Source organism: Scomber japonicus, chromosome 5, assembly GCF_027409825.1.
Source record: "Scomber japonicus isolate fScoJap1 chromosome 5, fScoJap1.pri, whole genome shotgun sequence".
NCBI lineage: Eukaryota > Metazoa > Chordata > Actinopteri > Scombriformes > Scombridae > Scomber > Scomber japonicus.
This window is the reverse complement of record NC_070582.1, coordinates 31,797,558-31,819,424: the sequence shown is the minus strand read 5'-3', so window position 1 is coordinate 31,819,424 and position 21,867 is coordinate 31,797,558. Positions and strand designations below refer to the sequence as shown.

Sequence of the window (21,867 nt, the reverse complement as noted above, 5' to 3'; positions counted from 1 at the left end):
CTACTTTATAATCGTGGTGGTTATGTCAAAGCAAGCAACTACAAATGACAAACTAGAGTGAATTTGAACCTGTATTTGTGACCACAAGCAGCTGAGACTTTGTGTTTTTCAGGAGTGGATTTAGATGAGGTGATTTGGGGCCCTGGTCACATGCTTGTGTAGCTGTTTACTTAAAGCCAAGAGTGAAAGAAAAGTATTTCCAGCACAGTGTTTTTAAATCTACTTTACGTCTATTCAAGGTGGAGCTTTTTATAGTCAAACAACATAAAAAGGACAGCATATGTGAGTACGAGCGTTCATTAAACCCTCAAGTCCCTGTATACACAATTCTAATAAACCCATAAGCATGAGCTGACAATCAGAGCTGCACAGAGTCGGAGGAAAAGTTTTATCACATAGTGTACTCTAAAAAGAGAAAAGTAGGCAGTGAAACAGCTTTTAATCAAGAATAGACAGACTGTTAGGCTACTTCCCATGGGCAGTTCAAAACCAGTGTGTTTCATATAAGCATAAATCTTTTGAGCAAACATACCCAGCCGAATGATCCGAACTGGAGCCGCTGAGTAGAAATGATCTAAGAGGCAGATATAATGATCCACTTTATTTTAGGATGCACATTTTTTCAAAAACTCTCTCTATTATGTATTTCATTTTTAAATACAGCCCTCATTATATCCTGCTTGAAATAAGGAAAGATTCACTTTTACAGAGCTTTACATGTGTGTATTATAAAATGTTAGTGTTTTCATGTTGTTGATACTCATACTTGATGTTTCTGTGGGTTGAAGCAGCGATACCAGAGGCCAAGCAATCAGACCCATGTGAACCAGCAGGTTTTTGAACCAGCGCTGCGCTAGTCAAGATAAATGCCACAGAGCTTTGGAGGGGGGCTTGTGCTTCATCTGGCATAGGCTTGTAATACTGCAGTCTCATCTCCCATGCTCTTTCAAGTGGGGAGTAGAAAGGCCTTCATTTTAGCTGCCCTTCTCATTAAAGGTGACCTCGTGGCACCCCTCTGATCACCAGGCACAGTGCAGAGGGACCGTTTACATCCTTGACACACAGCCACAGTGCTCAGGCCCAGAGGACCTTGTGTATACTGGGTGGGGGTGTGGGGGTGTGGGGGGGGGGGGGCAGTTTACACTGGCAGTCTTTTTAGAAAGTTGAAGTATTTAGACAGTGACATCTTTCTGTTGTGTTTTATCTGTGAAAACCTACTTATGAGGTCAAAGAGCAGAATTTCACCAATGATTTTCCTTATGGTCCTCAATTTCTAAAGTCCCCTTTCACTCAAAAATGATTTCCCTTTTCCTTCCGTTAGATCAGGGGTGTCAAACTCATTTTTATTCAAGGGCCACATACAGACCTCCTTCCTTCCAGACATTCCTTCCTTCCCTCCCAACAGAGGGAAGGAAGGAAGGAAATAAGAAGGGAAGGAAGATAAGACAGACAGAAGGAAGGAGGGAAGAAAGGAAGGAAGGAAGGATTGACAGACAGACAGATGGAAGGAAGGAAAGAAGGAAGAACAGACAGAAGAAAGGGAGGAAGGAAAGAAGGGAGGAGGGATAGAAGGAAGGAAGGACAGAAGGAAGAAACGGATGAAGGACAGATGAAGGGAAGGAAGGAAGGGAGGAAGGATAGAAGGAAGAAAGGGAGGAAGGACAGAAGGAATAAAGGAAGGAAGGAAGGACGGAAGGAAGGTAGGAACAGCAGATGAAAGGAAGGAAAGTGGGAAGGATTAGACCCCTCGGTGGGCTGGTTCTGGCCCGCGGGCCGCATGTTTGCCACCCCTGCGTTAGATGTTTGAGCTTCACTATGCAGTACGATGCTTGTAGGAGTTTGACACTTCAAGGCTTTTTTTCACATTGAAAACTTCTCTGCGCTAACCTTAAATCTGAGTTCCAGACATGAACCTTGGAGTGGGACTCAACATGAAAATGAGTTTGGAGCCAATTGCACACTTACAAAAGTGTGTTGTGGAAAATTGAAACCTTTAATGCCTGTATGCTGAGAATGGAAGAAAAATAAGGGATATCTTGCTTCATACAGTTATGCTTTTGAAATGAAAAATATTTGCATATTCATGCACTTGGGAATTTTGATGAGGGAGAATTAGTAGATTAGTAGAAAAGTCATTTGAAGGATTTGAATGAGGTAATTAAAGTTATTTGTGGAATAACCGTATTGGTTACAAATTAATATTCAAAGCATTGTTTGTTTGTTTTGGACTAGTTATCTTGGGAATAATTTAGTATTTTGTCCACATATTATACTTTGGTCATTTTAGTTTATTATTATGTCTTGTGTCTACAAAAAAAAAAAAAGACTCACATCCAAGATAAACGATGTACAAGGCCATGGCCATTTTTCTCTGCCATGGTAGAACTAACGTGCTTTGTTTTCTGTGTTTCTTTTTTTAACTTGCTCCTGTTGCTGGGCTACCTGTGGACGCCGCTGGCTACGACAGTCTCATGTGAGTACATCTAACTAAAAAGTCCCTTGGTCAAATCATTCCTGTCTGAATAAAAGAGAGAGAGAGAGGTTGTTTTGTTTGTTTGGTTCAGAATCTCTGTCCCATGGCGTTTCAACAACAAAGATAATCTGTGTAATCTTCACACTCAATTATTAAGGAATAGATATTTATATTTATTTAATAGTTAGAATGAATCCTACCATGCCTAAAAGTGATCACAGTGGGCCTCCAAAACTCAGAGAGATTTTCTTTTTTTCTTCAATTTTACATTCGATGAATTTGCCAACTGATGAAATCAAATCAAAGTCTCGTCCCGTATAAATGTTTAATTGGTAGCTATCAGAGATTTGCATCACCATTGAAGGCGCAGCAAGCTCCTTTTTCTCCAATTCATATCAACAAATTCTAAGAAAAATGAAAAATAATAAAGGTAGTAACTCCTTTATTCTTTGCTTCAGAAAACAGGCTGACTCAAAGTTTAATGGGAAAAGCTTACATCAGTTAGAGTTGTTGACGTGTGTGTGGGTGTGTGTGTGTGTGTGTGTGTGTCTGCAGGTGATTTCATCAGAGAAGTCAGGGAACCATTTTTTCCGACTGACGGGCCCCGGTGCTGACCAGGACCCCAAAGGTCTCTTCACCATTGACATAGACACAGGAGACGTGTCAGTCAGCCGCTCACTGGACCGGGAGGACTTTGACTCCTACGAGGTCAGTACACTTGTGTGTGTGTGTGTGTGTGTGTGTGTATCTTTCTGTCCACCTGGGCATTCTCTCTCTTTCTCTCTCTCTCTCTCTCTCTCTCTCTCTCTCTCTCTCTCTCTCTCTCTCTCTCTCTCTCTCTCTCTCTCTCTCTCTCTTTATTCTTTTCCTTGTCAAGTTTGCTGTCTGTGTAATCTGTATGTTGTTCACCGATCATCTTCTTCTTTCTTGACGAGAATCTAAAGTACAAACAAAATGTACTTTGAGCTACTTCTTTTTTTTAAATTTAAGCATATGTTCAGCTTACTGAAAGAAACCTCAGATGCTAGTTAGTGAAAGAGCTCTCTGATTATGCAACCTGATTACACATTTATTGGCAGTGTTATTTGAGAATATATGAGCTTCTTATTTGGTGAAAAGGGTGAATTGATGTTATCAGTTAGAAGTTAGTGGTTTCCTTTATGATAAAAGAACATAAGAGGCTGTTTGAGGGGGCCTGTCGGGTTTGGTGCCCTCGGGGGTTTGTCTGCCTGACGAAAGTGTTTCTTGTAGAACAGAAAGGGAGAGAGGGGCAGAGAAAAATCAACTTTTTTTAAAAGTCGGTCAATTGATCTATTGCGCTGTTTTCAGAAAAGCAGACGTGAGTTAGGGGTGTTCAGCTGGGTGCAAGCTGTTGATAAGCTAACTGGCTTTTGTGGGAAAGAAAACCTCTGAAATAATTCACACAGTAAGTAGCAACAGATGCAAGTGGAGAGAAGACATGAGAGGAACACAGGCGAAGGCTGAGGGGAACAAACGTATTCACAATATACCTTTTTGTTTTTGGCTTTCAGTGGTTATTTACAGGCACTATTGACACCCTTTATAAATGACCATGAGAAGAAGTAATGATCCAGTAATAGGAATAGTATTTCTAACTGGCATGGGCTGTGTTGACACATACTGTACTCATAACAGTGTGAACATCTGTGTGACTAATACCATGTAAAAGGACTAAGAAGAAGCTCGCTTACATGTTGCATCAACTCTTCTACAGTAAGTCAGGTGTCTGTATTCATATTTAACATGATTGCGTTACTGAAGCCACTGAGAAAAGTTAAAGCAGTAAGTCAACATTTAGTGAAATGAACTAAAAATGAATGAGCTTTCTTGGTGAGAGTTAGTGAAATACTCTCATATTTGTATGTGTAATATGATGTTGTCACCAGCAGCGTTTATGTAAAACTGCTAAATTGGCTTCTTCTGCCTCCTTGCACATCTGAAGATTACAAATTAACACATCTTTCATTTGTTTAATATGATATGTATAAAAATAAAGGTGTGGCAACTGTTTTTGGGTGTTTTTTTAAAACATATTTAACAAATTGAATATAATGTGTTAATAAGTGAGCTTTAGAAGTGTTGATACCTTCTGATATATCTTCAGACAAACACGTGAGCGGTGTCAGTTCTCTCATCTATCACTCAAAAAAAGCCAACAAGGATATTTTCCAAAATGTCTAAACTATTCCTTTAACCCTTACATAGTATTTAGGGTCAAATTTGACCAATTTTTTACATTTGAGATCTGTAAAAACACCCTATACACATTTCTTCAAGTCTGACTTTTCCTAATGTGACCCAAATATACACAAATGGAAGTAGAATGTATAGAATGTATAGATTTTTTTTTTTTTTTTTTTTTGTGCGGCTGATACACATTTTTATACATGCAAATTTGCAAATTTGACCTGTGTTTATTAGAGGGAAATCAAAACTCAGCATTCAAACATGTTGAATTATAAAATATTGTCCTAGACCATGAAATTGATTGAAAACATGATTGTGAATGCCTTTTAATCAAACAGAAGGATTCATGTATTAAAGACTGATGGGGGAATTTATGAATGTGAATTGGTGTAGAAACTGATTATGAGTTAGAATATGAACAGTGTGTGAGGGTAAGGACTAGTTGAATGCTGGTTTCAGATGGGTTTTACCCAGCAAATGTTGAAGAGAAACCAGAACAATGCATCAGTACTGTCACACCACACACTAGATTTAAAACCAGAGAGATGTATCTGATGGTGACAGCCTTAATCAGCATTGTGTGAACTCATTTGGCCAGGGTTTGAATGTAATGGACATTCATTTATGTAAAAGTCCCACACTCCAGCCTTAAAATAAATTGAACCTAGTCCCTCGTTACAAGGAAAATGAAAGAAATGCCCTTGAAACACAGATTTCACTGAGTTCAGTTATTCCTACCAAGCTGTAAACCGTCTACCTTTTCCAAGTACCTGCATTATATTCATTTTAAACTTAAGGCAGTTTTCACTCTGTCAGCATTGCTACTGTAATTTACCAAACAGATTATGGACATACACAAGTACCTTCAAAGCAGCAGTGCTTATCTAGTGTTTCTTTTGTTGTTGTTGCTTACATCCTGAAAGTTTAGTGACAGCTCAGTAAAATAAAGTTTTTTGGGTCCTGGTTGGCCTTAACAAAAAAAAGTTACTGCAGGGAACTCTGGGGGAGGAGACGGAGAGAGAATTGGGGAAAAAGAGGACAATGATGAAGAGAGACGAGCAGAGGATGGGGTCTAGGGACCTTCTCCATAAAGATTTTACTGTGTTCTGTATGGAAAAAGTTTAGCTCAGCTTAGAAATATTTAATGGGACAATGAGTGAGATGACAGAAGAGGAAAAAGTATGGAAAAATAAGTGAAATTTAAAACTTAACCCAAACACATCGCAGAGTTAACAGATCTGCAGATATCCACATTATCAGAATATTATTTATTCATTGTCATGGAAGTGTTTTCCTTTGTAATAAAATCAGATTTTACAAAGAGAGATTGTCTTTCAGAGTTTATTCTTGGATCACATGCAGAGTCTGTGCCTCTGTTAGACAAAGACCCCCCCCCCCCCTCCTCCTCATCATACTTATAGTGGTAGCTGCCTGTCACAGAGTGCTATGAACATGCTGTGATCTGTCAGTTATACACTCTCCTCAGCTGCATCCCAACTCACATTCCTGCAGCTCCCTGCTGATACTTGTCAGCAAACGTCAGACTACAAGATTAAATGTCCGGCTGACGTCCTCTTATCCTAAGCACGTTTGAGTACAGAGCATCAACCGATATGAGAGCTCCCCAATCATCTTCGCCTTCCTCTACCACACATGTACAACACTGTATTACCAGATAAGGAGCTTGATTTTTCCATTACGTACATTATAATTTGACGTTATAAGATTGTCACCGCTTTCTCATTTGATGGTGCCTATGAACTCATGACAACGTTAGATAAAGGCCCTGAAGAACCGTAACATTGTCCAAACATGGCTAGCAAGTCTCTTGCAAAGATAAGGAATGGATTGAGTTAAACAGCAAGCTACAGAATGTTATTACAGAGCACATTGTCTGTCCCAAAAAAAAAAAAAAAAAGCTGAATTAACACTGAAACCGCTTATCTTATTTTAGCAAGTTGTTTCCAAAGGCTTCCTCACTAATATGCACCATCATCTTTGGGTGATTTGTTTCTGTCGCCTTTGGCTTCCTCGCTACCTCTGATGAATGTGTCTTCTTTAAGATTGTGTTAAAGCCCTCAAAAAAAAAAAAAAAAAGATTCCAGTATTCAAATCGGGTTGCTGATTTTGTGGAAAAAAAAAAAAAAAGAAGAAACACCCCAAAAATGATGGAAAACATGTCACTCCTCATTCGGTGGCTATGGTTTTTCAGCAGACTGTATTGGAAGTGTCAGAGATGTAGCAAGCCACTAAAGCAAATAAGCAAATAATCCAATTCATCCTTATATATAATAACAAGAACATTGTGCAGATAGCAACTAAACTAAAATATGTATTGGATTTTAGCTTTAACCACACCAAATGCACTTGATGTCATTATGTATCTGACTCTGATTCTAGACTGAGATGACATCAAGTCTGCTTTCCCCCCCAATAAAAAGAAAATCTCCTCTGAGTGATTTTCCATCCTTAGTCTGAATATGAAAGCTCAGAGATTTAATTGAAGGCTTCAGTCAATGGCTAAATAATTCCATCATGGGAAAAGAAAAAAAAACTGAGCCATACTAATATGCCATCCTTTCTATGGCCTGGAGTGAATTATCTTCTAACATCAATTAAACAATTCATTGTGTCTGGGCCATCACTAATGATCATCATTATTTGCTACGTGGCAGTTGTAATCCCTGAAGGCATCTTTCTGTGCACATACTGTCAGTGATTTAAAGTGACTAATCACATTTACTCCAGTAGTGTACTTAAGTACATTTTAAAGGTGCTTTACTTTACTTTTTAGTTGTAATTCAAAATTGGAAACCACTGGCTTTCAATATGATGAAACTAACCGTAACCCTTACCTAACTAGTGGAATTAAACCAGTTCATTCATCAACAACATCAACATTAACAACTATAAGCTTGAGATGAACATAACCATAAACAGCTAACTGCTTTACTTGCTAAGTACACATTGAATCATTTTATTCATGTAGTCCTGGGATAATGCTAGCTATCATTGCAGTGACTGTCCTGACATGGTGGCTTCCATGGAAACAGCTGGGATGTTGTGAGCTACATGAATTAAATGCCCCCGAATATCAGAGCGCACAAAGGTTCCTCTGCTGTTTGGTTGTTTCCCACAGAATAAGAATATAGCTACATTTACTCGAATACTCTATTTATGTACAGTTTTGAGGTACTTGAGGTACAGCTTCCAACCTTTTTATCTTTTGACGTCTTACAAAAAGCAGTTTGTAGTCAGGCTCACATTTGAAATGTCTGAGTTGGTAACAGCTCCACCAAATAGTGATTTTTCCCTCTAAACTTCTCACATAGTTTCATTTCAATAAATGTTCAAATGATCCAATATTTCACCAAAAATCAAAAAGTCAAAAAAATGAAAACACATTTGTGTATCAGAATTTTGTTTTTCTTCTTTCCTCTCCCATTAATCATCTCACCACCCCTCACATTTATCTGCTGACCCTTTGGAGGGGCCAACTGGACTAACCTAGCTAACTGTATATAAAGTAGTGTAAACTAGCTAACTGTATATAAAGTAGTATAAACTAGCTAACTGTATATAAAGTAGTGTAAACTAGCTAACTGTATATAAAGTAGTATAAACTAGCTAACTGTATATAAAGTAGTGTAAACTAGCTAACTGTATATAAAGTAGTATAAACTAGCTAACTGTATATAAAGTAGTGTAAACTAGCTAACTGTATATAAAGTAGTATAAACTAGCTAACTGTATATAAAGTAGTATAAACTAGCTAACTGTATATAAAGTAGTATAAACTAGCTAACTGTATATAAAGTAGTATAAACTAGCTAACTGTATATAAAGTAGTATAAACTAGCTAACTGTATATAAAGTAATATAAACTAGCTAACTGTATATAAAGTAGTGTAAACTAGCTAACTGTATATAAAGTAGTGTAAACTAGCTCCATCTCCAGCAGCTACAACAGTAACATGCCACTTCAACAATGATGCTTTAGTGTTAATACTTGTATGATGTTTGATATATAGTAATATGATATAAAAGTCAAAGGCACCAAACTGGCACTTTTACTACTACAACTCATAATACCTCAGTAACATTTAGCTGAAGTGCATCACTTTTACTTGTCATGGAGTATTTGTACATTGCTGTATTGGTACTTTCACTTTAGGAAAAGATCTCATATTTCTTCCACCATTGCATACTGCACATGCATATGCAATTGTACACACATGCAGACTCCACACTCTCTCAGTACTTTCCTTCCTCCCATCCTTGTCTGTTTCAGAGCCAGACCTGCATAATATCTTGCTCTGTCCTCTTATCATAAGGAGATAGTAAGTCCCAATCATGACTCAGAACAAGGGTCTCCTATCAAATTCAGCTTTGGCTTTTTATTGATGGTCCAACAGTGTGTGCAGAATGTATTACTGTATTACTTTTATAGTGCCAAGTGGTCCTCTTAGGCTGTCCCAGTCACATTCATTTAGAGTGTCTCCTTTCCCACTGTCACTAATGGCTTTTTATGAGGACGAAACATGAAATATTTATATGTGGAATAAAATCACCATTGAGTGTTTCACTATTGTGCAGCAGAACTTTATTTTTTTCTTCTAACATACATCTATCTGTTAAGTATACTGTTCAATCGTACATCATTAATCTACAGGAAGTTTGAGATGTCAGGTAAGGAGATGATTTAACAGTTGTAACACATGGGACACAAACATGTGAGTTGATCACAATATAAATCTCTGATCCGTTATTATGTTTTGAAGCAAATGTCAGAAAATGTCAAGTCTTTTATTCATCAATAGATACTACAACCAGAGATGGAAAGTAACAAATTACATGTACTGTACTTTTACTTTTACTTAGTATGTTTTGTGTTCAGTATTGTACTTTAAATTTTAAATCACATCCGTTACTGAGTAAAAAATGTTGGCCGAATTTCTTTTTTAAAGCAAAGGGGATCATACAGCATCATTAACCAGCATGATACAATAACTTAACATTCATAAATGATTGCAGCCTGTGACAATCGGCAGCTAGCTCTCATAGCGACATGTAAACTCCAACAGAACACAACAAACTCTAAAAGAAATGTCCATTAGACGTTGTGCTGTCATCTGTCTCACTCTGCAGCTGTCTCACTCTTCGTGTAGGACCAGGCATTGAGCATGATGCTTTCACATGAAAAGGACCATTACATCTATCTAAACACTGCCTCAGCCCTTTTTTTTCATTTGGTCGCAAATTAGTAGAGTTAGAGCCATCGGCCATATGTCTTAGTACAGGTGAACCACCAGTGTATCTGGTAAATGACCCCACTAATAATGCCTGGATTGTTATCAAACTTCTACAGTATTACAAATAGGCTCTTTACTCATAAATCCATGCATTGGAAAGTTTGTAAGTACACCAGTAGTTTATTAAAATAACACTTAGCTGATGGCTTTTACTCTGCTGCTACTGCTAAAGCTGTAAATATCATTGAAATCTTGTGCGACCACATGGTCTTTCAGATACACTGTTGGTTCCATTAGCGCCTGTACTAAGACATTCGGCTGATGGCTCTAACTCCACTAATTTGCGACCAAATGAAAAAAAAGGGCTGAAGCGATGTTTAGATAAACGTAATGGTGCACATGACACTAGGTTGAAATTACGCCGAAACATCACTTTAGCACGGAATACTTAAAAGTTTGGTCTTTTTTGGGTCATTTAAAGACCTGTATTGATTTATAGATTTGCAGTATGACTGTTGGTTTACATCAGGGGAGATTGTAGGACTAGGATCAGACCTTTAGAGGGGCTCAGCTCCTAATCACAATTTGACATTCAATGCCCTGCAAGTTTTAAAAAAAACCCCAATAATAATTCAGTGTTTACCACACATGGGACTATGGAGGGTTTATCATTTATTTTTAAGGGTGCTGAGATCAGGGTTAGGGGTGTTAGAGCATTCCTAAAAAGAGTCTAAAATCGCCCCTGGTTTACAGAATCCACAATTTATGCCATCTTCAATTCAATGGTTGTGTTGTTAGAAAATGTTTTATGGGATGGTCTCCACTAAAATGACACATACCTCCATAAATGTTTTAAATGTCGTTTGTCGACATAATTCATTTTGTCATTGAAGCTGAATTTGTAAATGTATACCTTTTACCTTTAATTAAAACAACTAGTTAGAGATCTATGAGCCATCACTTTGTCCTACAGCCCCCCCCCCCATAACTTTTACTCTGAATAATTTTTTAACAAACTACTTTTTACTTTTACTTGAGTATATTTTTAGACCAGTACTTTTACTTGTACTCAAGTCAAATTTCATCAAAGTAGTGGTACTTTTACTTGAGTAGAATATTTCAGTACTCTTTCCACCTGTGACTAGACATCCTGTTTCCTTTAGAGACATTTGTTTAGGATATAAAGAAGTAATTTTAGATAGAGTGTGGATCCTCATGTTCAGGGTTGTCTATCTCATATCTGTGCAAACAAATACTGGTGATCATATACCCTCAGGAAGGCTTACCTACCTTATTCTATGTTTATGCTGTGGAGTGTCTTTGTCAATATTCAGTAACCAAGGCTGTATTGAACGATTCCTTTCACTCCTTTCTTCTCTCTCTCTTGAATTATGATGATGAATGATTGCTATTGGCAAATACATTCTCCCTCCTCCCCCACAAGGTCATCACATATCAAAATAATATTGCCACTGGCTTTGAAAAAGATGAAATCACCGAAGTTGACTGCCTTAATATCTAAATGCAGTGGTATAGGCTCAGCTCGGAATATATGGATGCACAAGCTGTGGCAGATCAAATCACAAACCAGGCAAAATGTGAAAAATACATGTACGAAAAGCACAGCCTACCTTCAACACAACAACAGCAAAGGTCAGCTCAACACAGATGGAAAGTGGGAATTGTAAGTAGGCTATTACAGGAACCCAACAAGCAAACAAACATAGCTCTAACAAAGTCAACGTTTGCTGTGTAGGAACAGACAGTGATCAGCTGGGCCACATGTTCACCAGGATTTAATGTCAAACATTATTTTCTTATTAAGCTCACTTAGGGTGAAAATGAATGTTAATGAGATGGAAAATGGAGAGGAAGGGAGAGGAGGAGGAGGAGGAGGAGGAGGAGGACGGGGCTTATTGCTGCAGTTATGACAAGCTTGGGTCGGGAGTGGCGAGGAAGATGTCTAATTGGCTTAGAACGGAGGAAGGATGGAAAGTGAAGTGATAAATAACAGTCTTGTTTACACAGGTAGAGGGATGACCCTCAGTAATGCAGGTCATCACAACAATAAGTGTATTGAGTCCTTTGTGCGTGCTTACCTTGGAGATGCTGAGATTTGAGGGTGACCAAAAAAAAGCACATGGTTACACTGGCTATTGTGGTTTATTTTGTGAAATAATACAATTCTTCTTAGAGAGACACATTTTAAAAAGGATTTCTTCAAAAGTCATCCTAATCCTAATGTTTGCAGGGTGTGACTTGCAGTAGAAAGCAGGCATCCTCCCTTGTGATGTCCTTTGACAGCAGATCTAAGAAAAAAAAATAAAAAGGTACTATACTGTGCTCCCTATATTCTGCCTGTCAAGCCAGAATACACACTGACAAAGGATGGACTCACTAAAAAAAAGCATATGGACCTATCTCGCCTGTAAAAAAGGCCAAGCTTTCAATTGACAGCTGTTTTGAAATTTAGATTTTCTTTGAAAAACTGTGCAAAGCTGCTCCCTCAAAACAGTGTTGTTAAGTTGTCAGACTGCATAAGTAAAGCACAACAGTTTTAACTTTAATTACCCCTTTTTACAAAAAGTAGACATCAAACAGTGGCGTGCTCTGACAGATCACTCCCTTGTGCATGTGACTCTGACTCTTCACATCAGTTTCAGTTTAATTCTGGTGTTTGTCCAATAAATGTTGGTAATTTGATAAAAGTAATAAAAAACCCACATAATTTAATTAAAAAATAGGATCCATATAAGGATCATTTTACTAAAAAAGTTATTGAAACTATTTTCTCTTAAAGTCTGTCTACAGGATTGAGGCTCAGGATGAAGTATGGATGCAGGACCTGTACTAAGGGCTTTAGTCGATGTTAAAGTAAATCAAGTTTTGGAGAACATATTGATTTAAATGACTACACACCGAATTGTGAAAATAGTGAACTTGGGGCAGAAGCATCTTGGTGTCTGTCACTTCAACTGGTTATCCAACCTTGAAAGCAAATAATGTCCAATATAATTCCATTGCATTAGAATGAATAATGAAATGTTGTAACAGGCTATGGGTGTAACAGTACATGTATTTGTTGTTACAGTTTGTGCATGCAGTCATATCAAGAATATGCTCCATGACACAAACAGCTGCTGTCAAAGTGGTTTAAAAATCCACTTACTCCAGAACAATAGTTCCACTCAATCCACACGGATGTATGCTAGCTGGCTTATCCAATGAAACTTGGTTACCCTGGTTACCCTGTAGTGTCATGCCATGACTAAAGGGTAACCAGGGTAATGAAAAACTAGGGAAACAAGAGAAAGTCCACACACTGCAGCTTCCAATGCAAGTATTTAATAAGATATTACCAGTTTGACGTTTCGAGCACAATAATAATAATAATAATAATAATAATAATACATTTTATTTGATGGCGCCTTTCAAGTCACCCAAGGTCACCTTACAAAGAATAACAGAGAATAAAACAACAAACATTATTAAAACCAGACATCAAACTAAAAGAAAACCTAAAAACAAGTGTAGTGCACAGTGTTAAAGTGAGTATGACAGGTTGAACAGGTGTGTTTTGAGTTTGGATTTGAATGTTGTGATGGAGTCTGACTGCCGAGCAGCTGAAGGCTCGGGCACCCATGATGCTGAGGCGTGATGTGGGGATGGGTAATAGACCAGCAGAGGTTGAGCAGAGGGTGCGGGAGGGGCTGTAGTCCTGGAGGAGGTCGCAGAGGTAAGAAGGGGCTAGATGGTGGAGGGCTTTGTATGTGAGAAGGCTAACTGATTTTTAGCCTTCTTCAGACTAAAAATCTGTTAGAACATCACCATCTTAAATACACAAAAGGTCATGGTCACCTGACAGTCACATGATGTGCCAATCCCACTTAGTACTTTTCAGGTGCATATAGGTGCAAACAAAAGAATGTGTAAATACAAAGTAGAAAAGAAGAAAAAGAAGAATCTATGTACATAAATGCAACTAGGTAGTATTATGACCCATATTTGATTTAAAAACAATAAACACATAGTTGTAAATAATGTATATACATATATGTACAAAAGATATAAATTGGACCCTCAGAGCCCAATAGTAGAGTTTTGGATCATATAGCCATCATAATATCTTCATAGCTAGGTTTTTTATTAAAATATGCTCCATTATCTCCACAGTAAAAAGATCACCGGGTCCCCATCCCCTCTCTATGAGAGTAGGCTTTACACTCCGCCTTTTGATATATGACATCATTAGATTATTAATAGTGAAGCATCTGTGTTAGAGCAGTATGTTATTGTTGTATTTGCTGGAGGTGGAGCTAGTTTACACTATTTTATATACAGTTAGACCATAAATCAGCATAAAACAGCTGTGGGCAGGTATAATGAAAGCTTGTTTTCCTTTGCGGCACACCGAAACAGTTCAGTCATAGTAACGTGTAATGTTACGGCCAATGAGCCATTGCTGGACGACCAAAATGTTATTTCCCCCCCCCCCCTTTTTTTTTCTTTTGTGCCGTACTGAAATTGTACTGAAGCGTGCATTTGGTGGACTAGTATAGACTGACTCTCCATGGTCACTAACACAAGTCTAACCCATGATTCAGCTACAGAATAGTGTAAGGAAATAAACATCAAGTCACAAAAATGCAAATACAGAGTGACAGGTGCTACCAGCTGTGTACAGTCTGGTCTTTACATACTACAGTCTGTTCCAACATTTACATGAATAACAATTCACTTTAGAGACTGCATTTCAAACATGGAAGACACACAATAACATAAACCGTGCACATCGAGATGCATGCCAAGAAATTTTTTTTATTTGGATTGGAGAGATGACTGTTTTTTATAAAGGGAGGTACCCATGTTTATAGTTTGAAGGGGGGGGGGAATAAGGGGTCTAATGACAGGTTTGCTGCTCTTCTCCTCAGTCACCACTTTCTACCTACTTTCTATGCTCCAGTGCTGCTCCAAACATTTAGTCTAAGAATAACAGCTCATTTATAATAATCCCCTCTTTACACAGTACACACACAGTAAAAAGATGCTAGTTAAAGCAGTTCAGGGCAGGTTCTGGCAGATATGTAATAACACTCTCAGGCTTCTCATTTTTTGCAGACGTACAGCCTAATTCCCACAATTTGCTAATTTGGCGACTTTGCAGGTTTTGATCCTCATACCTCGCGGCATAAGGCGCAGACTCATGGATGCATGCACAGTTCTGTTGTTTAATCAAATTTTACAGTCACTGCTCCCCTTTATATCTGTGCTTTTGCCTTTACCTGCTCTGCTGTCGCTGGTTTCTTCTGCTAAGGTGTCAGAGGGGAGAGTATATATGTATATTTTTTTTATTAATCCGTCAAGTTGCTGGGGTGGAAGAACAGGGACTAGGTGGAAGCCCGAACATTGAATTTACAGTTTCTAGTGGTTAGTTGTATACTTGTGTATTCTTACATCTATGCCTCTGTGCATATCTCTAGATATATCTGTATATGCTGCAGTACCAAACATTGCTCAGTCAAACAAAGCAAAAGTTTTGTCATGTTTCAGTGGGGCAAATGCTGCTATATGGGCACATGCATGTGCAGCAGTGCAAGGTGGTAGCGGGCTGGGTGAAGTGCATTGTGTCATTTGTAATTGTTGTTTTGATTTAAACAGGGACAGTGTGCAATAAAACATTAAAATTGTATAAAACAAGGAGAGCATCAGATTTGAGCAGCTTGCTATTTTCCGACCATCAAAAATCAAAAACAGAACTCACAAAGTTGTGCAAAATTGCAATGATAAAATGATCAATACAAACACTCTCACATCCTAAAAACACTTTGCCCCCCCAGCCCAACTTTTATAGAATGCTCCAGTGCTGCTCTAAATATTTACTCTAAGAAAACCAACTAATGATTAATGAATACACTCACAATCTTCCAATCCCCAACCTTTCCCCTACTTAATTACTTTAAAAAATACGACATTCAAAATTCCAATCAAATGTTTGATTCATAAACATGCACAGTGAGTGTTGCATGTTTTGCATCATAAATCTCACATCCTCACACTTCAAACAGACATACACCACTGTTCCATATAGCAATCTAATGCCCTCCTCATTTACAGTAGGTGTAACGTTATGAGCCTGAGGCCTAAAACAGGTGAAGCCTGTTGTCCAAATCCCACTCCTGTTTTCTGCTTGGCTGGACTGTAATTTCCTGGGCTTTGGAGAGCAGGATACGCTGCCCTGCACACAGGAAAACACGCCTGATGTGCACTTAGCCGCTGTATGTGGGCAAGAGATAAAGAGAAAAAAAACACACACACATACACAGCACCATCAGCACCAACATGACCACTACCTGCTCCTTGTGAGCAAACAAAACTATGGCCATCATAATAGCTCTTACCTATAAGAAATAGAACCACAACGCTTCTATGCCACAGGGTCATGCACTGTTGCATCCACTGATAATGCCTGTGCTCTATCATTTGTTTGGGCTTTTTTTCAGGGGAATAATTGTCTAGTTAACTATGTTTGCAGTCACACATACAGCATATATATATATATATATATATATATATATATATGTGTGTGTGTGTGTATATGTATATATATATATATATATATATATATATATATATATATATATATATATATATATATATATATATATATATGTGTATATATATGTGTGTATATATATATATATGTATATATAGGATGTCAATATTGCATATTATTTGGTTCCCAAACACCTAATCAGCATTTTTTTAGTTTTCAAAGCACTTCATCTGTAAGTAATAACTTCTTGAAAGAAACTTTCTTTGAAGCTCTTCTTGCAGTGTGGCTCAGAGAGATTTTCTGCAAAGTTTTAACATTTCTTCCTGTTTTTAAGCCTTCCTTCTGGTCAGGATCACACCACTCTGAGAGTTGTGTCACTATCCTGCTGTCCTTCTAGAAACCCCCTTAAACCCCTGCAGACACACTGCTGTGCCCCTACTCCCAGATAACCTGATTAAACAGTGAGTGCCCTGTTGCTCTGCCTCAGGCATTACCGCTGCTAATTCAGCCTGTCCGCCGCCTGCAGAGGCACATGGCACAACCCCTAATACACTCTGCCTCAGTACCAGGGCAGCTCCTCTTTCAGCTGGAGAAACCAGAGACACAAACTGTCCCTGAATTATCTACTAAAATGGCTGACATTGACCACAAAAAGGAAGGAAAAGCACTGAATGGGTCAGTGGATTATTAGAATCTATCCGGAGGGAAGTACAAAAGTAAATACTGTAAGAAGAGACAGAGCTATTCCCAGCAACCATAGTCCATTTCAAAATGAAAAGACATTCATTATTTTCTCACTCAGCTGAAAGTCATTTGTTTGTTGTCCTGATGGGGGGTGACACTTTGTGGCACAAACTAAGCCTAGTATTAGTTAGGGAGGTCTTTATTAGGTTTATTTTTTAGCCCTGGTCTGAGTCAGAGGTATACTTTTTATCCTATCCCACTGATGCTTTATCCTATCATTCCAATTCCATTCCTTTCTCTTTCTGTTTTAACTAGTGCCAATATATTTGGATCCTAGGGGACCCCAGTCAAAAATACCCATTTCCACCTTCCACAATATCAGAGAGGATCCAGGCATTCTGTCTGTCAGTTTGAAGGCTTGGTGGAAACATAATACTTGGGATAAAAGTTGCATTTTGTATTGAAGATTCTCTTTTTTTCTGGTGATTACATAACTTATAATGTTTTGAGAAGCAATAAGTCAACATGTTGCTATGATGATTGTTTGTTACAGTGGTTTATTCATGTATGTGGCACATTGAAATAACATGCAGCCTACTCATATTGTTTACCAGCTACTTGAGTCACATACAGTAGGAGGCTCTTATAGTGATCATGGCTACAGCCATCAACTGCTTATATGGATCAAAAAGTTTGGGAGAGAATCATTCTTCAAACTTTAATTTCTATAGCAGCTTTCATACAGGCTAGTGCAGGTCAGAGTGTTTACAATTAGTTGATTGACAAGCTGATAATGACACAGAACAAGTGACAACAGAATAAAAAAACAAAGAACAAATTAAAACGCAAAAGAAAATAAGAATGATAAAAATGTTTCAAACATTTAAATAAAGTAAATAAAGAAATAATTAAAAAGTAGAATTGGAGAGAAAAGAGAAAGGGTTTATTAAGAGTTAAAGTTCGAGTCAAAACTCAGTTAAAATAGTGTCAAAAGACAAAAGAAAAACTAAATAAAAGATGAAGTTTAATTACTGTGGACTAAAAAGTAGAAAAAATAATAAGATACAAAATTTAAAAAAAAAACATCCAAACAAATGTAATAAAATAAATAAAGGTTATAAAAGAATTTAGTTTTTAATCAAAAGCCAGACTGAACAGGTTTCCTTTTAAACATTTCCACACTTCCAGCGGCTCTCTGGACTAACACTGTTTAAATCATTACCTTATTGTAATCAACTAGTCTGCTTTCAGTGTTTATTTTCATTTTGTCTTGCGGTCTTCAGTTCGATCAGTTGGTTAGTGAAGTTTAGCTCGCTGGTTAAGTAGTTCCCTGATCTGGCTATCAGTGACTGGGATCTCTGCTCTGAGCCTGGTAAAAACAGTCTCTCAACTAGATAACCCATGACTGCATTTCAAAACTCTGCCTTGGATTCCTGACAACCACCAGCTGTAATCCAGCAATTATGGGAGGTAAGCTGTTAGCTCTGTTTCGCTAGCTCTGCCAGCTGTGCCCATGGCATGCACATGTCAGCTGTTAGCCGCTCACACTGCAGGAACCAGGCCCAACTGTAGATCAGATAAAAAGACCTCCAAAGTCATTAAAAACCAGCGTCCGTCTCCCATATTCAACAAGGAAACTTTTACATGATCAAAAGTTAAAATCAGAGTTTGACGAGAAACTAGATCACTGTCTGATTTTATTTTGTAAGAGTCAGTAAAATTCATGAAGTAGCGATGCTGTGATGCTTCATTACTTTCCATTAATGTAACACATGTACAAATGTCAATTAGATGGTCATCTCCATGAGAAATACAGGAAGAAATCACTTCTAATAATCATCCATTCATAATGATCAATTTGAGGCAGACAGACATGATCACTATAAGTGGTTTCAATTGTATTAGAAGGTTCTAGTTCATAACCATTAAGTTGGTAACATTAAATAATTCATCTGAAATGAATGGAGGTTAAAGTGGGAGAACTCCACTCCTGGAATTGATATAACGTGATCATAGAGAGCAGTTTTATGTGAGAAGACTCTGAGTTGCTCCAACTACAAAAACAATCCACTCTTATTTTGAAAAGTGGTGTAACAGAGTGAAGTTTCTGGCTGAATACACACACTGTCTTTATGAGAGCACGCAAACCCACTGACAGACAAATTGAATTTTGCTCCGTCATCAAGTCACTCATGGAATTGATGTTAATCAGTGACAGCTGATATATGACAGCTTGTCATTTAAAGCCAAAAGCGCTGGCTGAAAAAAGAAAAAGAGAAGCTACCTGAATGTTTTCCACATTCTTATTCGCTAATAAGAGAGAGAAGAGATCAAAGAAGTGCTTTAGTTTAGTGAATGTGTGTCACTTGCACTTGTGATCTATTTTTCTTTGCGTATTCCTCCAGAGGGTCAATAGATGTTGGTCGTGGCATTATTTCCAACAAGGTATGAAGTGTCTTTTTTTATTTAAAGAGAAATATCAGAGCTTTAATTGCACACTGCTGCCCTATTGATAGCATAGCTCACACATTAACAAAGCAGCAGCAGCACAGCCAGTAGCCGACAGGTAAGCCTAGTTTTCCTTCAGCCCTCCAAACAGACCTCTCAGAGCCAGACAAAAGGAGATTGAATTATACCTTTGGAGAGGAGGGTGGAGGGTGGGGGGGGGCTATTTTTTACCATGATACACCAGGGAGAGCCTTTGTGACTCTTTCAACGCCTTTCAGAAGCAGGATTATGATTTTTTTTATCTTGCCAGACGTCCAGCTTGAATGAAAGATCTTTTTCTATCATTTTCTATCTGCTCTGTACTTTTAACTCCCCCTCCTGACTCCTTTTCCACCTTCCATCTTTCATTCAATCTCTCTCTCTCTCTCTCTCTCTCTCTCTCTCTCTCTGTCTCTCCAAAGACCATCTATTTATATCTTCTTTGACATTCCAAGGGCTTCTTTTCTTTTTGATGTAATGAGGAACATTTCAGATCAGGGACTCTGGAATAAGAGACAGAAAAGGAATACACACACACACACACACACACACACACACACACACACACACACACACACACACACACACACAAAAACAATCCAATATTCCAAGTGCGGTAGTGTTTGCAGAGGAGCACATTAACATTTTTAAAAATGATTTAGCATTACCATATTCCTACTGATACCAGCTAGTAGCAGGGTTAAAATCATTAACACTGGCCTTATAAGTGCACTGCAAATGAGACCACCAAGGCATACACATTTCCATTTAAAGATTCAGGGCTGCAGATATGGATTACATACAAGACTATGCTGATATTTCATTTTTCAATAAGAAGCTCCATGAATGTAAAGTTTGGACTGTAGGACAGGCTTTCTGAATGTAACAGAGCCCAGCTGGTACAGTAGTGCACTTCCTATTGGGATCATATTAGACTGTATTAGACTAATATGAATGAATTATATGGGTGGGTGTATCTAATCGAAAGAAATTACATCCTGAGTTTAATAAACATTTTATTCATTAGAAATAAACACGTCTGTTTATCAAAAATAAATAAATCAAGGTGTATAAAAGTACCAGGGTTTTTTAGTTTAACTGACTATGATGATGATGATGATGATGATGATGATGATGTGACAAATGTGCTCTTCAGCAGGAAAAACTGACCCCCCCCCCCCCCCCCCCATTCCCTGTTGATCTCTCGATGTGTCTGCCATGGTGAGAGCATGAAAATATAACACACTTAGCAGCTGTGCTTCTTCCTTGACAGGCTGCTTCTGTGGCTGCATTTCAGTAGGTAGTCACATTTACTCAACATCAAGTCAAGTCTTCAAATCACAACAGAAGTTATCTCAGGGCAATTGTTACATAGAGCAGGTCAAGAGACACCCGCTATTCCCCCATGAGCAAGCACTTAGTGACAGCAGCAAGGAACAACTTCATATTCTATTAATGCCTAATCATTATAAATTCACAAATTGAAAAAAAAAAAAGTTTCACCTATGATTGGTATGTGTGCACATATATCATGTAAATCAGTGTAATTATGCTAGACTTAATCATTTCCAGATTATTTGACATAATTTAATAAATAAATAATGATAATAAGGATAATAAATAAATGTATGAATGCAAAACACCAGTCACTATTACAAGTGTATTTAACAATTTATTGATTAAATGTTATAGATTAGATTTAAAAAACTATCCGAAACAAGTCACACTCAAAATTACAATGAGCAAAACAGTAGCATCAAACTATTTGAACAGTGAAACGGTATAAGCTTGTCTTTAAGGTAGAATGACATTAAGAAAGAAACTAAGTGTCTCAGTTTAGAGGGAATGATCCAGTTTCTTCCCTCTGATATTATCTGCCGTTAATATTGTATGTTGTAAATTAGATTTAAAAAATCATTCCAGAGTCTATTGGAAGCAGATTTCAGATCTGCCCCATATCTTACTTTAAATGTTGCATGTGTGCCTTTCTCCTTAGATTTTAAGCAAGGTGAATTGTTACAATAACAAAAAAAAACTTGCCACACATCACTAGTGGCCACAAGGGTCCGCGTGTTAATCTGCCAGGGTCCTCTTAGTGCCCGAACATTTGAGTTTGTGCACATGGAAGCACATCCACTGTGCATGTGCTAGAAAAGCAAACTTACTGCATAAGCCTGTTTCAATGAGTAGCACGAGTAAAGAGAACAGGA

The 21,867-nt window shown here is 37.8% G+C and overlaps 1 protein-coding gene across 1 annotated transcript in view; it reads left to right on the top strand.

Moving 5' to 3' along the window:
• cdh13 (cadherin 13, H-cadherin (heart)) overlaps positions 1-21,867 on the top strand; it is a 263,838-nt gene that overhangs the window by 58,976 nt on the left and 182,995 nt on the right. Inside the window, exons 5-6 of the mRNA XM_053319996.1 lie at positions 2,468-2,473; positions 3,029-3,181. Of these exons, the coding sequence (XP_053175971.1) occupies positions 2,468-2,473; positions 3,029-3,181 (159 nt within the window). The remainder of the gene's footprint in view (positions 1-2,467; positions 2,474-3,028; positions 3,182-21,867) is intronic.